Source organism: Xyrauchen texanus, chromosome 31, assembly GCF_025860055.1.
Source record: "Xyrauchen texanus isolate HMW12.3.18 chromosome 31, RBS_HiC_50CHRs, whole genome shotgun sequence".
NCBI lineage: Eukaryota > Metazoa > Chordata > Actinopteri > Cypriniformes > Catostomidae > Xyrauchen > Xyrauchen texanus.
Window position 1 is genome coordinate 35458406 of NC_068306.1, and position 21347 is coordinate 35479752.

Sequence of the window (21347 nt, forward strand, 5' to 3'; positions counted from 1 at the left end):
TGAAGAATAAATTCATGGAGACGGCCTTAAATTTGAAAAAAAAGAGAGATTAGAAGGCAGTATAATATTTTGCAATTTTTTTTATATGCCTTTAAAGTCCCCATATTACCTGCATCTTACTAAAATTGCATCTTGAGTTGTTTAAACCGTTAACCCCATTTCATTCAGAGGTTTGTGACCAATGATACATTTTGATTTGGGAAAAATTGTAATTATGGCAGCGGACAGCTTTAACATCTGTGACCATAATAGACACTTTCCCTAACAAAACCTGTGGCTGACCCAGCAATCTCGCCATTCACTGAGGGAACTCTATACACAGTGCCAGATGGAATTCTTCATACGATGTGAATGGAAAATTTCCAAAGCTGAGCTGTACTGCGGTGGCTTCACTTCACTAGCTTTATACTGCTGTTCATAGTGCTGATGAGCCTTTCACCAGCTTTCAGTTAGATCAAACTGCTGCCTTTACAAGTTACAGATGGTTCTCTGGCCTGCACAACATCAAAAGTAGACTAATATTGATTCACCGGCGAGTTTGTTTCTCTGGTAAGGATAATTGAATTCGTAGAGGACTTTTAAACCTATATAGCAGCTCCAAAAACCAACTAGATCCTTCATGAAAGGCTTGATGAATGGATGGTGCAGACCAAACATCCATGACCATTTCTTTCAGAAACACCACAGATAAATCCCTCTCTCTTAATTTTAAATCTCTCCAAAAAGGCCAAATATCTACCCCACTTACTATTAAAACAAATCCCATTTCCCCCACCAGCAAACAAATCCATCTATATATCACCTCATCGAATGCCGCCACCCCGCCCATCTCTGTGCACCACTCCTGAAATTAGGGTGCTCCAGCCAACTTCCATCCCCCAAGAATGATCCGTCTGCCGATCATAGCACAGGCTAGGACCCAACGTTTTATATATCTATCCCCTATATTAATGATTACGGAGTCAAAATGAAATAAAATTGAGTGTCCAATACATCACACATAAAACTCTGAACCCTCAACCAAAATTCTTGGATCTTAACACACCATCAAAATACACTGGTTGGGTCACCATTTTCTGATGGGTGTGTCTTTAAGACCAAGCCTATAAAATCTAGACGGGGTCCAATAGACTCGATGTAAAATCTTAAATTGCATAATATGCACCCTTGCCTCTCTAGATGTAGACTTGACGTTTTTTTAGAATCCTAGTCCACACTCCCTCCTCCAATACCAAGTTTAAATCTTATTCCCATAATCTCTTAGCACAGCTGTAAATACCTAAATAACTGAGATCTGATAATCCCAAAATGTTGAACCATATTTTCAAAACATCTCAACACTCCACTCTCATATAGGTCACTTATGTTGTTCAGATTGTATTCCTTTTGAATGGTTACATTTATATGCACTTATATATATACATATATACTTATAATATATATATACATATAAAATATATACTTTAAATGCACATGTGAAATAGCATCCTTCTTTTTTACATTTATTTCAATTTGTTGGATGCTGCAGTTTTGCAAATTGTGATTTATTTGTCTTTGATATGGTGCAATATTCTATTATCAGTACTGTCGCTCCCTACACGCATACTAAGCAGTCTGCGTAGGGCACCAATTCCCTAAGGGGGTGCCATCTTACCCTAGGAGGGCACCAGAAATTCCACCGGCTGCCCTTACTCGCACGTCATACATTATTCAAGGACCCGAAAAGCAGTTGCGGAACACAGACGATCACATCACGATAATAACACATGAATCCCCTCCCCCCTTGGAACTCTGCATAGGCATCAATTTGGCCAGCGGTGGCCCTGTCTATTATGCTGTTCAGACTTTTGTATTCATTTTGAATGGTTAGATTGATATGCACTTTGTTTATATACAATAAAAAGTTGTACTTTAAATGCAAATGTTTAATAAATAATAAATATCTTTCTATTAAAGAAACAAAGACGAAAATTATTAAATCATATAATAATACAAGACACATTCACCTTGAACCAAATTTTTTTTTCTATTTTCTAGTCTTTAGGCATTACCAAATTGTATTACCAAACTGCAATACAAACACAAATTCGATAAGAACGCACATTTGGCAGCATTATTTTGGGAGCACAAGGTAATTTATGATCCTATAATGACAATTATTGTAATATATTCTTGTTTAAATTTATCATTTTCTTTAGTTCTTAATTGGTAATTTTCCACCAGCTCTCATTGACTGATGCTCAATCTCTCTCATGGTGTAATAAAAAAGGAAAAATTGCAAGATTCTTTTTTATAATGGCTTAAAGGGATAGTTCACCCAAAAATGAAGATTCTCATGATTTACCCTCATACCATCCCAGATGTGTATGACTTTCTTCTTCTGCAGAACACAAATGAAGATTTTTAGAAGAATATCTCAGCTCTGTAGGTCCATACAATGCAAGTGAATGGTGACCAGATCTCAAAAGGTCAGAAAAGAATGGAAAGGCAGCATAGATGTAATCCATAGGACTCCAGTAATGAAATCCATATCTTAAGCGATATGATAGGTGACGGTGAAAAACAGATCAATATTTAAGTCCTTTTTTGCAATCAATCTGCACCTTTGACCAGTAGGTGGCTGAATGTGAAAGTGTAGATTTACAGTTAAATAGGACTTAAATATAGATCTGTTTCTCACCTACACCTATCATATCGCTTATGGATTACTTTTCTACCGCCTTTGTGCTTTTTTGAGCTTCAAAAGGTCTGGTCACCATTTAATTTGCATTCATGAACAGTATGATATGGCTATTACTATTTGGGTGTACTACTGAAATGATGCAATGTAATTCCCATGCATTTCAGGGTTAACTTGCATGGAAATCTCTGTGTACAGATACTTCAAAATGCTCAATTTGGGTTCCACAGAAAAAAATAACAGTATAAAGGATTTCCTTTAATAGGTGGAAAAGGTTGCAGCTTTTCTGTAAGTGGAGGACAGCAGAATAAGACTTCTTCCGCCATAGACATTTGCTGACCGCAAACATGAAGTAAATGATAGGGTTTGTAGAGCATGATTCAGCTTTTCATTCACTGAAGTATTGGTGTCAATGTCAGTGGTAAGGAAAATACCTAATATCTCAAATTGTTTCTTCTAGACAGCCATGTGATTATATGGAGAGAAAAATTAAGAATTTTGCTTGTGTCTTGCTTCTCAAAAGTTTCTCCTGGAAAAAAATTATAAATACACATGTCTCCTTTGGAGTTTTAAAAGAGCAATAAGGTTTCAAGATATCAGACTGCAATCAAAAGTCAGCGAATTCAATATCAACTCAACCCAAAAATAAAATCTCAAATTCTCACAAGACCAAATTATTTGATTTTAAATATCACTATACTCCTGTGTGTTTCAACTACTGACTCATTTCTCTTTAGGAATTTAAGGAGAACATCTGAGATAAAGTCAATTCCTGTTTTTTTTTTTTTGTTTTTTTTACAATGCAGTCATAATTTGCCTTAAAAGCAAAGACCCTGTCAGAGAACCGACATGACGCGACAAAACTGACATTCCCATTTAACAAACAGTTGAACTGTGTAAACTTGCGGTGTGATGAAAATGGCCGCGCTCACGTTTCATCGTCCACTGTAGACGGGAGAATTGACATTCCATGCACCGTTTTTTCATAGTAGGTCGCAACGGTTCCAACTAAACCTCACTTCTTCTACATTTAGAGATATACCCCAAAACTTTCATAATGAAGATATTTTTGGAGCAAAACAACTGAGCGCCTGTGATTTGTAATTGTAGAGATTAGCCACGCATGTGTATCAGTAAATTTGAAGTCACAAGGAAAACAATTTTAAGAGTTGCAAACTTGTAGATTTTTTTCTCTCTCCACAAACACAACACAACACAACAGCTACACCTCAAATTATTCATTGCAGGTGCTCAAATCCTATTCTACGAATCATAAATTAAGAAACTCATACGCTCACATTTTTGCACCTAATGTAAGATTATGAGAATTTACCATGGCTACAATGTTTTTTTATTTTTTTTGGTGGATAGTTTTTATATGAATACCATAGAAAAGTAAATGGATGTCAGAGTTTGCACTACAGTAGGCAATTTGTCCAGTAATTATTACTCCCATAGGAAAGCGGTCCTAAGATTGGAAGCTGCAGTGAGTCACAGAGCGGATTAATTAACATTTTATAAAGCATTTAAAGCATGTTTTTCAACGTCAATGCAAATAGGTGTTCCATATAATATAAAATCAATATTTACATAATCTCACTCCCAGGGTTCGAATTATGATTTCATCTTTGTGGGGGTCTCTTAAAAAAAAAAAAAAAGTAGCCTATAAGCAGTGCTATGCACCATGCTAGCAGGTGGATTTAGACTGTCCTCTGATGATGTTTTTTGTTTTTGTGAAATAAACCCGAATTTTGCCAAAGTTGTACCTGATGTTGGTAGCAGTCTTTTTATTTTTGGTGGCATGGTTGCTGGTTCTGAACTTTACACTATTTCTAAAATATTCTAACTGATCCCCCAGCGTGAGTTATTCTAGTGACCGTTATTTAGAACCTGTCACTTTAATGTTTCCATGGTGACGCATCATTGCTTGTCACGTTACACAGCGCAACCACAACACAGCGCTGAATGAATGATGATCTGCTTTTATGTCATTTTTCCTTTTTTATACAAAATATTCACAAATGTATTAGCTATAACATGAAACACTGATATTCCGATTGTCAAATATGTGCAAGTGGATGTGTTTTGTTGTTTAAACGCCTTTATAACGATCGCGTTAAGTTAGTTGAGCTGTATGTGCGATGGGCGGCGCCATGTTATTTTACAACACGTCAATTCCTGAACTTCTCACGAAATACATGAAAGTAAGTGGCCGGTGAACTAGGAGAAGAATAGAGTAAAATGTAAAGCTACTTACACAATGTGTATCTGATATGAAAACGTGTCTTATTGTAACGTAACGTTAATGGAAAGGATTATTATTGCCGCTTCCCTAGACATCAGTGTGTATTTTACAAACTCAAAATATTTTTTTGCTAGTACTTATGTGTATTTAAATGTCTGAAACCTAAAATAAACATTATGTGGTTGAAAACACAGAACAGTTGATCTGTCTATGGTTGTGATACATGACAGCAGCACTGAGCGCGTCTGTCTCTGGCTCAGCGCCAGCCAAAGCGCGAAAGCACGTTTGAATTTAGCAGTTGATCACGTGATGCACTGACCGTTCTAATCACACCGGTGTTGATCGATCATACGTGCAAAAGGGTTAACATAAACATTGAAGGAATATATTGAAGGAAAAAATGCTTTATTTGTAATTTAAAATAATGGTGCTGATGATTTTTAGAGACCCCCACAGGTGTATGATTTTACTGCTTTCATGGGAGCTCATCCTCTCTCTATGGGAGCTCAGCTCCCACTGGCTCCCACGTAATTCGAACCATGCTCACTCCCATGTGCAGTGTCCCACTAAATCACGTGCCAACTCTGACATCCCTTTACTTTACTATGGTATTCATATAAAAATTACTATCCAAATTCTCTTAAGGGTAAACTTACATTAGGTGCATACTTATGATATGATACTCACCTGTGAAGACCCACCCTGTTCTGTTATTTTTCTAGAAGGTAAAGCAGAAGATAATAAGGAATAAATAGTTTAATATAGATGACGGAGTAGAAAAACTTTCGTGAAACAAGAAAGGCTAAGCTAACTAAGAAACACTCAACCGCAGCTAACCAGCGCACATATTTAAAATATAAACAAATATAACGGTGAGTGATTTCAGAAAAAAATAAAGAAAAAAATTAAACATATCTTTATTGGTATTTGCCACTGCCAGCTCGGGAAGATGCTCATGGAAGTTCCACCAACGGATAGGCGCCCAAACTAGCTCTTCTGATTGGCCAAAATTCTCTGATCTCTGAACAGTGCCCGCCTGCTGACTCTACAGATGCACAAATCACTTTTGCTCCATATTTTACACAGACATGTGGTGCAGAAGGGAGATCGCGCGAAAAACAGTGTTTGAGACTCGTAGCAGCAGTTTCAAGCAGTTGTAGTTTTGTACTTGTGTTTGCGTGAGAAAAATATCAAAGAAAAAAAATATATTTTTGAGAAAATATTCTACAAGTGTGCAAGTCTCGTTGGATGAATTCACACTGATTTGCGGATGAGCAAAATTTGTCTGTGACTGTGCATTTTTTGATGCGGGTGTGTGAATGTGTTTTGCACCATATTTACTACAACAACTGTAGCAAAATGTGAGCGTATGAGTTTTTTAAATTGTGATTCGTAAAATAGGATCTGTGCACCTGCAATGAATAATTTGAGAAGGTGTAGCTGTTGTGTTGTGTTTGTGGGAGAGAAAAAAAATTCTACTAGTTTGCAACTCTTAAAACATTTTTCTCTGTGACTTCAAATTTACTGATACACATGTGTGGCTAATCTCTACAACTACAAATAACACTGTCACAGGTGCTCAGTTGTATTGCTCCAAAAATACCTTCATATCAAACCATTACAAAAACACAACGCCATCGGTAATAGACGCGCATTCACAGCCAAACTATTAAGTTAATCATTGAGTTGAAAAGGAAGAATAAAAGACGTACTCTGGAGATGGTGAGCGGTGAGCTGAAGTCCCGTCCACCCACCAGCCGAAAACCCCACGGCGAAGGACCGCTGAGAGTCACGGTGTGAGACATGGTCGATTCAACAGTATCCGACTGAGAGTCACAGCAGCTCCACAGAAGAGAAGGTCTGCGCTCTCTTCATTCACTCTTTAAATAATACTCCAGCGCTGGAGAGAGGAGGAGCTGAACTCACACGAGTGCAGAGGGAGGGCCAATGCGCCATGACAACAAGGCATTCAACACCACACACACACACACATATTAAAAAACATACTCGCAGACCGCTATGGACCTCTAAAACGCGCATCGCTATCAGGAGCCAGATTTCTGCCAAAAGTAAACAAACAAATCTAATGTTTTGCAAACAAACACAGTCTGGTTTGCATAGGAAAACTCGACTCTCAAACAATCAGAAAGCGATTGGCAAATACAAAGGGCCATTTGTGAGAAAATGAAGGGTAGTTGTCCTGTGCCACTTGGCTTAACAAACAAATGTGATGTGCTACAAATATAAAAAAATGTGTTCTAGTATTTCGTTCCTATTGACCGCCAAAGGCAGTGTTTCACACAGATATTAAATCTCTTTGCTCAAACTCAGGTGGAGTCTAATATCAAGTCACATCATTACCCAGGATGACACAGGGTCCTCCCCTATTTAACCCTGTGACTTCCAGCAAACTGTCCCTATAATCTTTTCGCATACATGCAAGAATTCCAGATTGATAAAAAAATAAAAATAATTATATATATACGGTATATGGAACAGCCTACAGTGCTTGCTAAAAGCCAGTTTGCTAACATACCTGATCATTCAGCTGTACAATACTTATGTTGAGTGTTTGCACTCTGTGTATGCGTCTCTGTGAGCTATTTATATTATATATTTGAATAGGAAAGCCTGGTTTCTGGCTTGTTCAAGGAGTCACAGTGATAGCCAGATTGTATTTGCTCAGCCTCAATGAAGTGCTGTACATGTCAGGATGGAACAATTAATCCATGACTGCACCGTGTGCATGATGGCCTATCGATGGTGGTCTCTCATAGCCAGTTTTGTGAGGAGGAAAGGGAGGAGGTCTTATCTGAACTTAACTCTCACCTCTCCCATGATGGTTCCCAGGACACCATGCATGGGTTTGTTGAAGGACTAGAGTCAGATCAGGATGTAGTAAAGCAAGCTCTCTGTATTGCAATAGCACGTTTAAGCCTAGACACAGCCCTTACGGTGGCAGCCCTCACCAGTGCCTTTTTCAGAAGAGACTCACAACCTTCTTCTCTTAGTGTTCCACCATCCAAGGACTACATTGACGAGCTACAGAAGTGCTGGGTGAATCCCAAGACTCTTACACACCATACCAGCATGAGCAGGGCCTTGGCTGCAATTCAGAAGGCAGATTCTTATGGCTTGGGACAGATGCTTATTGCCTCTTTTGTTCTCTCGCCAGAGGAGGCCTTGAGGCCTAATGCTTTCTGCCCATGACCTCAAGGCCGAATTACAGATTATATTCTCATCCAGGCATACAAAACAGCAGCACACGTGAGTTGTATTGGGAATTCACTCTCCCATATTATGTTAGCGCTATCTCACACTCTCCAGTCCATGGGGGTTGATCCTTCAGCCCAAAACCAAAGTGATGCTTCACTGCAGACATTAACATTCATGTCAAGAGAACTTGGCAGACTTATGTCAACACTTGCACAGACACGCCATCAGGTCTGGCTTGCACAATCACCACTATCTGAAACTTGTAGGAGGACACTTCGCAAACTCCCAGTAGTTCCAGGCAAACAATGTGAACGCACCATTCAGATGAACCAGACCAGGAAGCAGTTGGCTGACTTAAGAGGAGTTCCATCATCTCAATTTCAATATTGACAGCCCCCTGGGGGCAGCATCTGACTCGCATTTAGCCTTTAACATGCTAAGGTGCTGTTCAGAGGAACCAGCCACAGCACTTAGACCGATTTGTTCAACACCCTCGGGAACAGGGACAACAATTATTTTAGAAGTCAAGGGGAAAAGGGCTCTTTCGAAAGTATAAATACCTTGGAGTTGTGAGCAGTACTACTAGCTCTGAGGTACTTTGGACTATTACTAGAGGGTAGGCATGTCCTTATCAGACAGACAACACATCGGAGGTCTATCACATCAACCATCAGGTTGGCACCAGTTTCAGCCAATCCTTGAAGGTGGCACAGGACCTCCTGACACGGGCCTTTCCTCAGTTCACGAGCATCAGAGCGATGCACCTCCCAGCCACAGAATTCCCCCAGAAGAATGGAGACTCAACCTGAAGGTAGTAGAAATTTAATGACAACAATTTGGCAGAGCAGAGGTGGACCTCTTCAACTCAGCGTCCTCAACCCAATGTCCCCTCTGGTTCTCTCTGACAAATGAGTCCAGCCCCCTGGGTCAGGATGTGCTAGCGCATCCCTGACCAGACCTGTAACTTTATGCCTTTCCTCCGACCCCCTTAATACTGGCGACTCTTCACAGGATCTGTCAAGGGCACCTCATGCTGCTCCTAGTGGCACCGAATTGGCCCAGGAGGACATGGTTTCCTGTATTGTTCAAGCTCCTTGAGGGGGAAACCTGGAGCCTTCCCAAGAGGCAGGATCTCCTCCACCAGTTAAAAGGGCAGATTTGGCACCCAGACCTAGACCGTCTGCAGCTCTGTGTTTGGCCTCTGAGGAGCCAGAATCACTATGAAGGGCTTGTGACCAAGATGTGCAAAATAAAATCTTGAACTTTAGAGCATCCTCCACCAAGAGTGCCTATACTTGTTGGTGGAAGCTGTTATCTGGTGTAGGGAACAAAAAATGGTCCCAGAATGCTGCGCCATACCCTTTGTATTACGTTTTCTGTAGTCTCCGCTAGAAAGCAACAGGGTGGTCTCTACCCTATGAGTATATGAGGCTGCAATTTCAGCACAACACAAAGGTAGACGGTCAACCATTGGGGTCTCACATTTTAATTACTAGTTTTCTTGGAGGAGGTCAGTGACTGCCCCAGACCATACAAGTGCCCTAATTAAAATCTGAGTCTGATTTTAAGGTCGCTTACACAGCACCCCTTTGAGCCCATGGAGCAGAGTAACCTGAAGTGGCTTTCATTAAAGACTGCATTTCTCCTGGCTATTACTTCAGCTAAACACGTAAGTGAGCTCCATGCATTATCAGTTAATGCATCTTACATGCGCTGCAATGCGGATGGCCCAGTAGTGACATTGTTGCCCAACCTGACATTCCTCCCCAAGAGGCTACCGACCTTATTTAGGAACCAGGTAATCGAGCTGGCAGTGTTTAATCCTCCTATGTCAAAGACACAGGAGAGCAGTCAAATTGAATTTTTATGCCCATTGTGAGCCCTTCGTGGATACTTAAGGGCCACAGAAAGCTTGCCGCAATTAGACCAACTTTTCCTCTGCTACAGTGGGTCAAAAAGGGTCAGCCTCTTAAGAAGCAGAGGTTGTCGCACTGGGTGGTGGAGGTAATCACCCAGGCTTATAAGATCAGTAACCATTCGATGCCAAATGGTTTAAGATGCCACTTGACTAGAGGTATCTCTATGTCTTGGACAGAACTGATGGGCATGCCCCTAAGTGATATTTTTGCAGCAGCTAATTGGTCATCTACAGATACTTTCTCCAGATATTATAGATTTAATGTGGCTGCCCCGGGCACTATTGAAATAGCCGTCCAATTGGGGACTTCAATTTCCTCTTAGGGATAAACATGCCTCCTCATGACCTTGTTGTTATGAGTCATCCACTGTGAAGAACTGCCTCTTGCGGTCAGTAAGAACAAAATAGAAGGAGAGTTACGTATGTAACTGCGGTTCTATGAGTTCTGGAAGACTGACTGAGAGAAGATACTGTAGGGACAGTTTGCTGGAAGTAATGGGGTCAAATAGGGGAGGACCCTGTGTCATCCTGGGTCATGAGGTGACTTTGTTGATATTCAGAATCAGAATCAGAATCAGCTTTATTGCCAAGGAATTTGTCTTGGTGACAGGAGTTTCCAGTGTACAACAATACAAACAATACCAAAAACAGCAGCAAGACAGGTAATTAAAACAAAAAACAAAAAAGAATAAACAATTATTATACATATACGTACATACACTCACCTTCATACATACCCACATACACACACGTAGTGCAAATCAATTACAATCTGTTATATAAAGAACAAAAATACAGTATATTATGTACAGAGCAATGTAAGTAATGGCAGAAGTGGATATTTTGGATAATATAAATAGACTTAAACTGTGTATTGCACATAATTATTGCTCAATGGGGCAATTTAATTGTTCATTAGATGGATAGCCTGAGGAAAAAAACTGTTCCTGTGTCTGACGGTTCTGGTGTTCAGAGCTCTGAAGCACCGGCCAGAAGGCAACAGTTCAAAAAGGTAGTGGGCACTGGGCAGGGTGAGTGGGGTTTACAGCCTTTTTCTTCACTCTGGAAGTGTATAGTTCTTGAAGGGGGGGCAGGGGGCAACCAATAATCTTCTCAGCAGACCGAACTGTCCTTTGTAGTCTTCTGATGTCTGATTTCGTAGCTACACCAAACCACACAGTTATTGAAGTGCAGAGGACAGACTCAATGACTGCTGAGTAGAACTGTTTCAGCAGCACCTGTGGCAGGTTGATCTTCCTCAGCTGGTGAAGGAAGTACAACCTCTGCTGGACCTTTTTCACAATGGAGTCGATGTGTATCTCCCACTTCAGGTCCTGTGAGATGGTAGTGCCCAGGAACCTGAATGACTCCACTGCTGCCACAGTGCTGTTTAGAATGGTGAGGGGGGACAATGTTGGGGTGTTCCTCCTAAAGTCCACAATCATCTCCACCGTTTTGAGCGTGTTCAGCTCCAGGTTGTTTTGAATGCACCAGACAGCCAGCCATTCAACCTCCTTTCTATATGCAGATTCATCATCATCTCGGATGAGGCCGATGATAGTGGTGTCGTCTGCAAACTTCAGGAGCTTGACAGAGGGGTCCTTGGTGGTGCAGTCATTTGTGTAGAGCGAGAAGAGTAGTGGGGAGATATAGGAGAGTGAGATACACACCAGAGACTGCCTGTTGTTATTGAGACTGTCTGTTATTGAGAGTGTTTTGATTTATGCCGCAAAGCAGACTTTTGGTTTTGAGTGTGAAGCTGCAAAGCGTTTTTTTTATTATTTTGTTAATAAAACTGACTCACGTGGACTGTGAAAACCGGCTCCCGCTTCCTCCTTTGATCCAAATACGAAACTTTTTTACACTGGTGGTGAAATCTGTGATAAGGAGGGAAGTATGCTGCTATGGAGTCATCTTTGCCGCTGGAGGAAGTCTTCCAAACCCTCGCCAGCATCCACCGGGCTCAATGCCAGGACCTCATGGATCTGTGGGCGAAGCAGCAACATCGCTTCGAGGTGCTCCTTCGAGGCCAAGAGGAGGACCGATGGGCAATGCGGAGCCTGGTGCCTCAGGAGGGGTTGCAAACCGCGAAGATTGGGGAGCACGACAGTATGCTGCTATGGAGTCATCTTTGCCACTGGAGGAAGTCTTCCAAACCCGCGCCAGCATCCACCGGGCTCAATGCCAGGACCTCATGGATCTGTGGGCGAAGCAGCAACATCGCTTCGAGGTGCCTGGTGCCTCAGGAGGGGTTGCAAACCGCGAAGATTGGGGAGCACGACGAACCGGAGGCTTTCCTGGAGCTCTTCAAGCTCTGGAATGGCCACAGACGCAATCGGAAGTCCACCTCTTACTGCTGCTGACTGAGGAGGCCCAACTAGTGGCCCAACAGCTCCCGGTCGACAACCTACTGAGGTACCCCAAACTGAAGAAAGCCATCCTGCAGCCGGTTGGCCGTAGTCCAGAGGAGTCAGATCCCTGACACTGAGCGAAGTCGGCCACCCGTTTGCCTTTGCTCAACAGCTCCGTGAGGCCTGCCGGCAGTGGGTGCTGGTTGAGGATCCCAGCGACATCGGCATGTCATCAATCTCGTGGTGCTGGAGCAATTCAGCTCCCAACTACCAAAAGGATCAGTGGAGTGGGTCCAGTGCCACCATCTGGTGTCGCTGGATGAAGCAGTACAGTTGGCGGAGGACCATATAGAGGCTTACCCGGGGGCCGTGTGCCCTGTTCTGTCTCTCTCTCTCTCTCTCTCTCTCTCTCTCTCTCTCTCTCTCTCTCTCTCTCTCTCTGTGATCTCTCCCCCTCCCCTGCCCCTTCCCCTCCTTCCTTCTGACCTATCCCATTCCCCTGGAAACAGTGGAACAATCCCCCTAGACACATGCTCTGGCCTTTGGGGTCTATTAACCCTCCTGTTTCTCTCTCCCCTAGCTCTACCCATTCTTTCTATCAGGTGGGGAAGCTGCCACCACAAGTGTGGGTGTGAGATCTGGGCAAGTCTGTTGGAGTTGCAGGGAGCCTGGTCACGTCCATGAATAATGCCCGGTGATGGAGGTGGGAATGTTGATCCGGGAACCGACACTCCACAAGCCACCCCCGATCGAGATGGGCCATCTTGTATCTCCCCTGAATCTCACTGTGCACATAGAAACAGTAATTAGTAGCAATTCATCTTACCGCTTTCTCTTTTCCCAGATGGGCGCTCAACCACACCCTCACCTCCTAAGTAACTCTTGTTTAATATTTCATCATATATCACAAATAATTACAATCTACAAATTCTACAGGATTGTCAAACAAATACAAAATCTGAAATGAACAAATACATACCACTTGCAACCATCAGTGAGCCTGGTTTCTCCCAAGGTTATTTTTCTCCATTAACCAATATCTTATGGAGTTTTGTGTTCCTTGCCACAGTCACCTTCAGCTTGCTCACTGGGGTTATAAATACAATTATTATTTAATTACTTAATTTTAAACACATTTCACAATTTATTAAACTACACAATGATGACTCCATATAGATATTACAATTTCATTTTCTGCTAAAGCATGATCTTCTGTAAAGCTGCTTTGAAATGATGTGTGTTGTGAAAGGTGCTACACAAATAAAAATGATGACTATATATATATATATATATAAACCTGGTACATTTTCATAAGGGCAAATACAAAATACACTCTTTTTTAAAGAATAAATGAAAATGCATAAATCCTTGAAAAAAAAAATTGGCTAAAATATTTATAAAAAGTTTTGTTTGCCTTCAGAATGTCCAAGAAATGACTGAATCTGAATTAATAAAACCTGATGAAAGGAGTTCAAACTTAGTCACACTGTCAGAATAATTAGAAATACAGAAAATGTAATCAGCAAATTATAAAAAAATAAAAATTAAATAAAAAATCTAGTTTTTATTATTATTATTCTGTACAAAAATGTGGCACCTAACTCGTCCCACACCATTTGTCATATGCCCATGAATGAGGTTTCAAATTGATCTGCTTATTAGTGACATCTGTGCTACCACCCAGAACACCCTAGCAACATGTAGCAACCACCAAGCAATGGCCTAGCAACCACCTAGAACACCCAATCATCCGCCTATCAACCACATAGCAACACACTAGCAGCCCCCAGAACACTCAAGCAACCACCTAGCAACCACCCAGATAACCCTAGCAACCACCTAGCAGTGCCATAGCGACCATGCAGAAAACCCTAGCAACCACCTAGCAGTGCCCTCGCAACCACTCATCAACGCCCTAGTGACCACCCAGAACAACCTAACAACTGCCTTGCAATGCCCTAGCAACCACCAAAAGCCCCCTAGCTACTGCCTAGCCACCACCTAGAAGTAGCCACCATCTACTGCCAATAACACCCTAACAAACGCCTAGCAACCACTTAGCAAAATCTTATCGACCACCCAGAACATCCAAGCAACTGCATAGCAACCACCTAGCAGCCATCTAGCAACAACTTAGCAACCACCCAGGACACCCAATGTGGTACATTGTGGGGACGAGTTTTGCTACAGCAAGCACCACTCACATTTTCTTCAAGAAATGTAGTCTAGATTTTCAGTGTTTTTAACTCTTAATTGGGTCAAAATGTTACCAAATATAACAGGAGGGTTAAGCATTTATAACATGTGAGGAGAAATTGCTTACTAGTTGGTAGGTATTGTATTAAAAGTTGTATGTTGCATGTTGTTATTTCCACATATCAATGATTTATAATGCATTTGAAAATGTCTCATCAGTCATTTATAAATCCCTTTATAAACCCTTAACACAGAAAACATTAATCTAAACTGTTACCCATAAAACTATACATTATATAATATGTGCATCAACTTATATAGGGAGTGTCAGATAAGGCACGCTGATCTCACAGTAAAATCGCATACAGTAGGTTGACTTTTCTTTGGCTAAAATATGTCTGTGATAACCAAAATTCAAAACACTGCCTCCAGTGGCCAAAGTTCTAAGTGTTGTTGTTATTGGGTGTGCCACGTGAGCTCCATTTTCAGGGTGTAATGTCCACAGAGGGGCACTAAAAGCGAGTTATGAAGCGAATTGTTTTCAGCTGAACAGACAGTGATACTGTGAAGAGGAATGCATATTTTATAAACTGTACCCCACAACCCAAACCCCTAACCTAACCATCAGTGGAGTAAAACATTTTACGTTAGAGGGAAAAATGCAACAACCTCAGAATCACGCTCGTAACTGATTAAGCAAACACGATAACTTCTTGGTTTTAATGCGAGATCTGAACCCGAGTCTCTATTGCTGATGAAGCAATGTGTTTCAGGTTGCACCACAGAGGGAGGTAAGCACAGTAAAGCCGAAGCAAAAATGTCTGAAGGAGATATGGTTTGTTGGTGATTCGGCATAATGTGGCCAATCTTAGGGTAACGAAAATCTCTGAGAAAAACATGCCAACTTCCATCTGATCATGTTGGTTAAGAATAAGAAAATGTCAATTGTAGGGTCTCTTAAAACAGTAGTTCACAATTGTTTTTTATTTATGTATTTATTTTTTATTAAAAACCCAGATTTTAAATTAGACATCAAGTGGTGATCCAACACAATACCAAAAAAATTGTTTTAGTACAAAATCAAATTCAGTTGATTTGATATCAATCAAATAATGAAATGTATTAATATCGTTTTTAAAAATGTCTCTTGACCAATAATTCAGCCAATAATTCACCACACAAAACACAGTGTGGCAAGCAAATAGCTGCAAGTTAACCTGTAATTATTGTAGTCTGGACATTATATTTCTCTGCTCCTTGCATAGTTTGGTTAAACAAAAGATCATGTGTGACAGATGGCCCAGTTATAAATACTTAATAGTGTTGAGTGTTCAAAAAATTGTTGAACTGTGTCACAGATGGAAGGCAAATAATAATATAATGCTCTCTGACAAACAGCCCTGGGCATTTCAATGGTTGATTCTATTGTTACTATTTTCCAGCTACGTAATAATTGCTGCTTCATGATGAAAACATTAAAAATTTCCCCTGACTTCAGCTATTTGAATCCTGCCACAGTTTTGACAGTGTCAGTAGCTTCACATTACTGTCCGACAAAATTTGACATGCTGTCAATTAGGGCACAAAGACTGCCATTGAAAAGTCTTTAAAGCTGAAGTGTGTCACTTTTTCTGTGTTAAAATACTTAACAGTATTTAACCCAGCTTAATATGCAAGGACAACTATAAGGAGGCCATTTGTAGGTACATTTTCTCGATAACTGTAACACTGAGTCTCTGTGGCGCTATAAAAATCCCTCTGTTTGTTTTGAGCGACCCGTCCAGCCTGACACAGCAACATTGACATAACCAATGGTATCAGTTGGGGGAGGGACTGTATGTTTGTTCATCAACAAAAGACGGAGGGGTGTGTTTATAAAGCTGTTTGAAAATGAAATTGTGCCACAGAAATTACACACTTTAGCTTCAACTACTATGTACTTACATTAAAAAATATTAAATATTTAATACAATGTTCTAATTGTGTAGATGTGTTGATACATTGTACTAACATTCAAATTACCTGCATGTAATTACATCTGTTATTATAACTTAATCCTTACATTACTTGTACTCCAAACTCGGTAGCTGCAAGTGTGAATCTTGCAAGTTTTGCTTAACAACTGTATGTACACAATAAGAACATTGTAAAACTACTATGTAATTAAATAATAAAATAAAATAAAGACATGCACTATAAAAAGGTATCGGCAAAGGCATTTAAACATATGTAAAAGAGGATGATTGACTGTATAAATCAAAGATTTAAGATTAACTAGAACACTCCTGAATACTTGCAAACCCTGAATCTTGTTTCAGATCACCTGACAGACCGAGGTTTCTGTTTTATAACATTAACAAAAAATATTCCAGGACATACCCCCTCAACATACCCCCTGATGAGACCGAAGAGCCTCATGGTTTGCCAAGCTCTACGAGTGCAGGGGAACGGGGTTCAAAAGACAAAAAAACGAATTCCTGCTGGGAATGAAATGTAATTTCATGTCATGAAACAGGAGAGAGGTCCCAAGCGCAGGAATGCAAAAACAATGAATATATTAGCAAAACCAAAAACATAACACTCTTATGAGGGAGAAACACAACAAAACAAGAAAAAATCTGATCAAACACGAAATGACTGGACACAATGACTAACAAAATGATCTGACAAAGAGGGATGAAGGCACAGGTGACACCAATTAACATGATGTGGACTAAACAAGGTCTAAACGAGTGGGTGTGGTAAGGGGAAACAAGCGGGTGGAGTTGGGAGCTCACATAGCAGACAATAACAACGACAAAGCCATGTGCACAAACACACTACAGACAGACACAAACCAAAACCAACAGAAAAGGAAGGGCCATCCAGACAGGATCGTAACAATGTCAAACGTTAACTTTACCGCACTTAGTTTTATGATGATGTCAGGAGCAATTCAACGAGATGAAATATTAGATACAGAGATGACAGTGTCCGTGTTTATGAAAGTGTCTGTGGTGTAAGCAATCAGATGGAATTTTCCTGCTCTGCTTCTCATTCTGGAGCTGCACCGGTGTTTGAGGGAGTGGAGCTGGTTGAATCAGCACACAACATGCTGTTATCTTGTGACAATTATTATCAGTGTAGTCTAGGACCTGTAGCAGCTTGATTATCTCAGTGAATATGCTAGATACCGTGCCAGTCACGTTATAATGCTTTCCTCAATGTTGTCATAATGTTCTTGTCCCATAAGTGAGATCTTAATTAGAGCTCTGTGTAGGGTTGCACCAGCTGTGCTTAAGGTCTCGCGTAAATTGGGATGTAAAGTTCACACTAAGGGCTTAGTAACTTCTAGTTAGTTTGTAACGAAGTCAGTGCTTAATTTGGTTGCACCACCTGTTCTTAAGGCAAGATTTCACTAATAGGTTGTAAGCTCTCTGTAAAGTAATGCATAGTCACATAATATAACATTTACCTGTATTGATCCAATAAACAGCCCGCTTACTCATTCCTTTGAACTGTTTACAGCTGTGAATTTCAGTTTGATCTTATTACGGATGATGTTCAAACATTGTTTGCTCATGTAACTGCCATTAAAATACAATACGTAATAAAAGTAAATTTGATAAATAGTATATTACTCTATATAAATAACAACATAGAGGAACTGTCTCTAAAATAAATAAGGGGTGATAAATAAATACTAATACAACAGGCTGGATAAATAGACATTTATTCATTTTAAAATCCTATATATATATATTTTGAATGTGTTGACACTTGACACCGGACGACACACACTGAAAACTGCACCGTTTGAACGGTTCCATGCTGTAGAGCCACTTAAAAGTAATTTTTTTGTAAATGTAAACAAGTGTAAATGTCTGCTTTTTTTTTCAAACCATTACTCCTGGTCGGAGGCGTCCATAAATATTTAGGTTACATTCTACCTAAGTCTATAATTACTGAGTGCACATATAAATGTTATATTGTCTTAAATTTTGGGCAAGATTGTTTTTGGAGGAAAAACATTTCTGCATCATGGTTCAGTTTCTACTCTGCAGTTTAGACAGTAGATTCACTGCACAAACAACATAGTCTCATGACAACTCATAATCATTCGTACAAGATGCTAAAAATCAGAAGATATCATACGACTTAGCTCATATAAGAATGTACAACTTTTAATCCCAGAGTAGGTGCAGATCTACTGGGATTGCATAGGGTGGCAAGTGCCACCATAAGAAAAAGCATTGCCACCCCATCTGCGACCCCAGTATTTTGTATCCCAAAGTATAAAATATAATGCAAGTATATTACAGTTGATGCTGATGTAATGTAAGTGTTTATTGAACTGTCTTAACTCTAACTGAAAGCAAAAATGACAAAAGCACAGCGGTCCTTGACTCTCACGGCCGATCGCATGATTCAGCACAGCTGCGGCCAATCACGTGATTCAGTATAGCTGCGGCCAATCGCGTGATTCAGTACAGCCTGCGGCCAGTCGCGTGATTCAGTATAGCTGCTGCCAATCGTGTTATGTTCTCTTTCAGATGACTTATTACAAAGGACTTTATAATATAATAAATGACTTTATCTCTAGAATAACATGTTCTGTGCATGCACTCTCTTTTTATTGGGTACATCATGGTTTAACAAATCAAAACAATTCACCCTGCATTAGGCAACTTTCAGTCCAATCTGGCCCTTAATTTAAAATTTGTTTCACACTCCTGCTTCACATAACCAGTCATTGTTAATCGCAGTTTTTTTCTATTTTTTTCCTGTGTTTCTGCCTATTACATCTACCTCATTGATGTGATCTTTTCATGGACTTTAGATTTGTCAAGTTGTATATGTGAATTATTTTAATTATTTTTGTAAAAGGATATAATTATTGAAGCATGATTATTTTGATATAGGAAGAAAGGGGCTAATTGTCACATGGGGTAGTTAACACAAGGGCTGTAATTTAGTGACTTTAAGGAGTTAAAAGTAAAGTTACACAAAAGAGTGTTTTGTATGTAGTTCAAAGATCTCATGAATCCCATACCACTGGTGTAATGGCAGGTTCCATTGTGACAACTAATCCCTTGTGGATATAAGGTGAATGTGTGTTTAGTGAACTTCATTATTTTCCCTGGGCAATAACAGAGAAAATATTGAATTGTTTTTTTGTTGCTAAGACTAAAGAAAAAATTGATAACTAGCACAGGTCAAGCTATGGAACATTTAGAATCTGTTGATGTGTTTTAATAGACAATGTCTTGATTTATCATATTTATTTTTATTATATAAGAATGCAAAAAATGCATTTTAATGTTAGAAAAATAGCAAAATTATTACTTTGTGGCCGCTCTGTGGTAATACAACTTTCCCAAATTAATGGTCATTTGTATTTTGATAGAGACTTCAATAAATGAACTAATAAGTGTGAGGCGTGGGGACATGGTCATGTGTCGTCTGCGGGAGAGAGAGAGCAGTAAGGCTTGTCACCTGGTTTGTAATTAACCCTAACACCTGTGTCTTGTTATAGTGATGCGGAGCGAGACATAAAAGAAACGCTGAGTGCCCAGAGAGGGGGAGAGAACCCTGAAGCCTGACATTGTTGATGCGTGACTCAGAGTTATTGACGGTTACCGTCGATTGTGTAAAAATAAGAATTAAAACTGACCTCAAACCTGCTTCGCTGTCTCCTGACTCCTCCATTGCCGAACAAAGTGTGTTACAGTGGTGCTGAGAACCCGGGTTTGGAGGAGAACGCTGCTATGGAGTCTTCACCGCTGGCCGAAGTCTTCAACGCCCTCACCAACATCCAGCAGGCGCAACACCATGCCCTCTTGGAGGTTCGCCGGGAGCAAGAACAACGCTTCCAAGCCCTACTCCAGGCACAAGCGGAGGACCGGCAGGCACTGCAGAGCCTGATCGCCAGGGAGGGGGCTGGCGCTGTGACCTCCTCGGAGCCCGCCCCACCGCTGGCCCTTGCGAAAATGGGGCCAAACGACGATCCGGAGGCCTTCCTCGACCTGTTCGAGAAAACTGCAGGGGTGGCTTCCCGATCAGTGGGCGGCCCGTCTATTGCCCCTGCTTTCCGGGGAGGCGCAGCTGGCAGCACAACAACTCCCCGCCGCCAGCCTCCTGGATTATAATCACCTCAAGAAGGCCATCCATTAACGGGTCAGTCGGACCCCGGAGCAGAGTCGGCAGCTATTCCAGGATGACGCAGACGAGGGAATTCCTGTTCTCAGGTGCTTCCCTGAGGGTGACTTTCCTCTGGAGCAGTCGCGTGACGAGTCCCTCAGGCACGCCTTCGACCAAGTGAAAGTAATTGATGGTCAACAGCTCCAGCCCAGTCTTGCTCTCACATACCCGTACTTTGCTATTATCAAAGAGCGGTTGTATCGAGTGACGCAGGACACGCAAACCATAGAGATTACAACTCAGCTGTTAGTACCGAAGAGCCGTCGGGAAACACACTTCCAGGCGGCTCACTATAATCCAATGGCTGGCCACTTAGGTCACGAAAAGTCTTTGAACCATATAATGGCCCGTTTCTTTTGGCTGGGCATTCACGGGGACGTTTGCTAGTGGTGTGTGGTGTGCCGGGAATGTCAGTTGGTGAACCCACCGGCCACCCCAAAAGCGCCATTGTGCCCGCTGCCGTTGATCGAGATCCCCTCCAACAGAATTGGAATGGATCTCGTCGGGCCATTAGAGAAGACCGCACTCGGGCACCGCTTTGTGTTAGTTCTGGTGGACTAT

The 21347-nt window shown here is 41.0% G+C and overlaps 1 protein-coding gene across 1 annotated transcript in view; it reads right to left on the reverse strand.

The window, feature by feature from the left end:
* Positions 1 to 6789, reverse strand: part of LOC127625239 (PDZ and LIM domain protein 4-like) — an 83561-nt gene extending 76772 nt beyond the window's left edge. Inside the window, exon 1 of the mRNA XM_052100400.1 lies at positions 6638 to 6789. Coding sequence (XP_051956360.1) covers positions 6638 to 6730 — 93 coding nt within the window. The 5' untranslated portion in view covers positions 6731 to 6789. The remainder of the gene's footprint in view (positions 1 to 6637) is intronic.
* Between the last annotated feature and the right edge of the window lie 14558 nt (positions 6790 to 21347).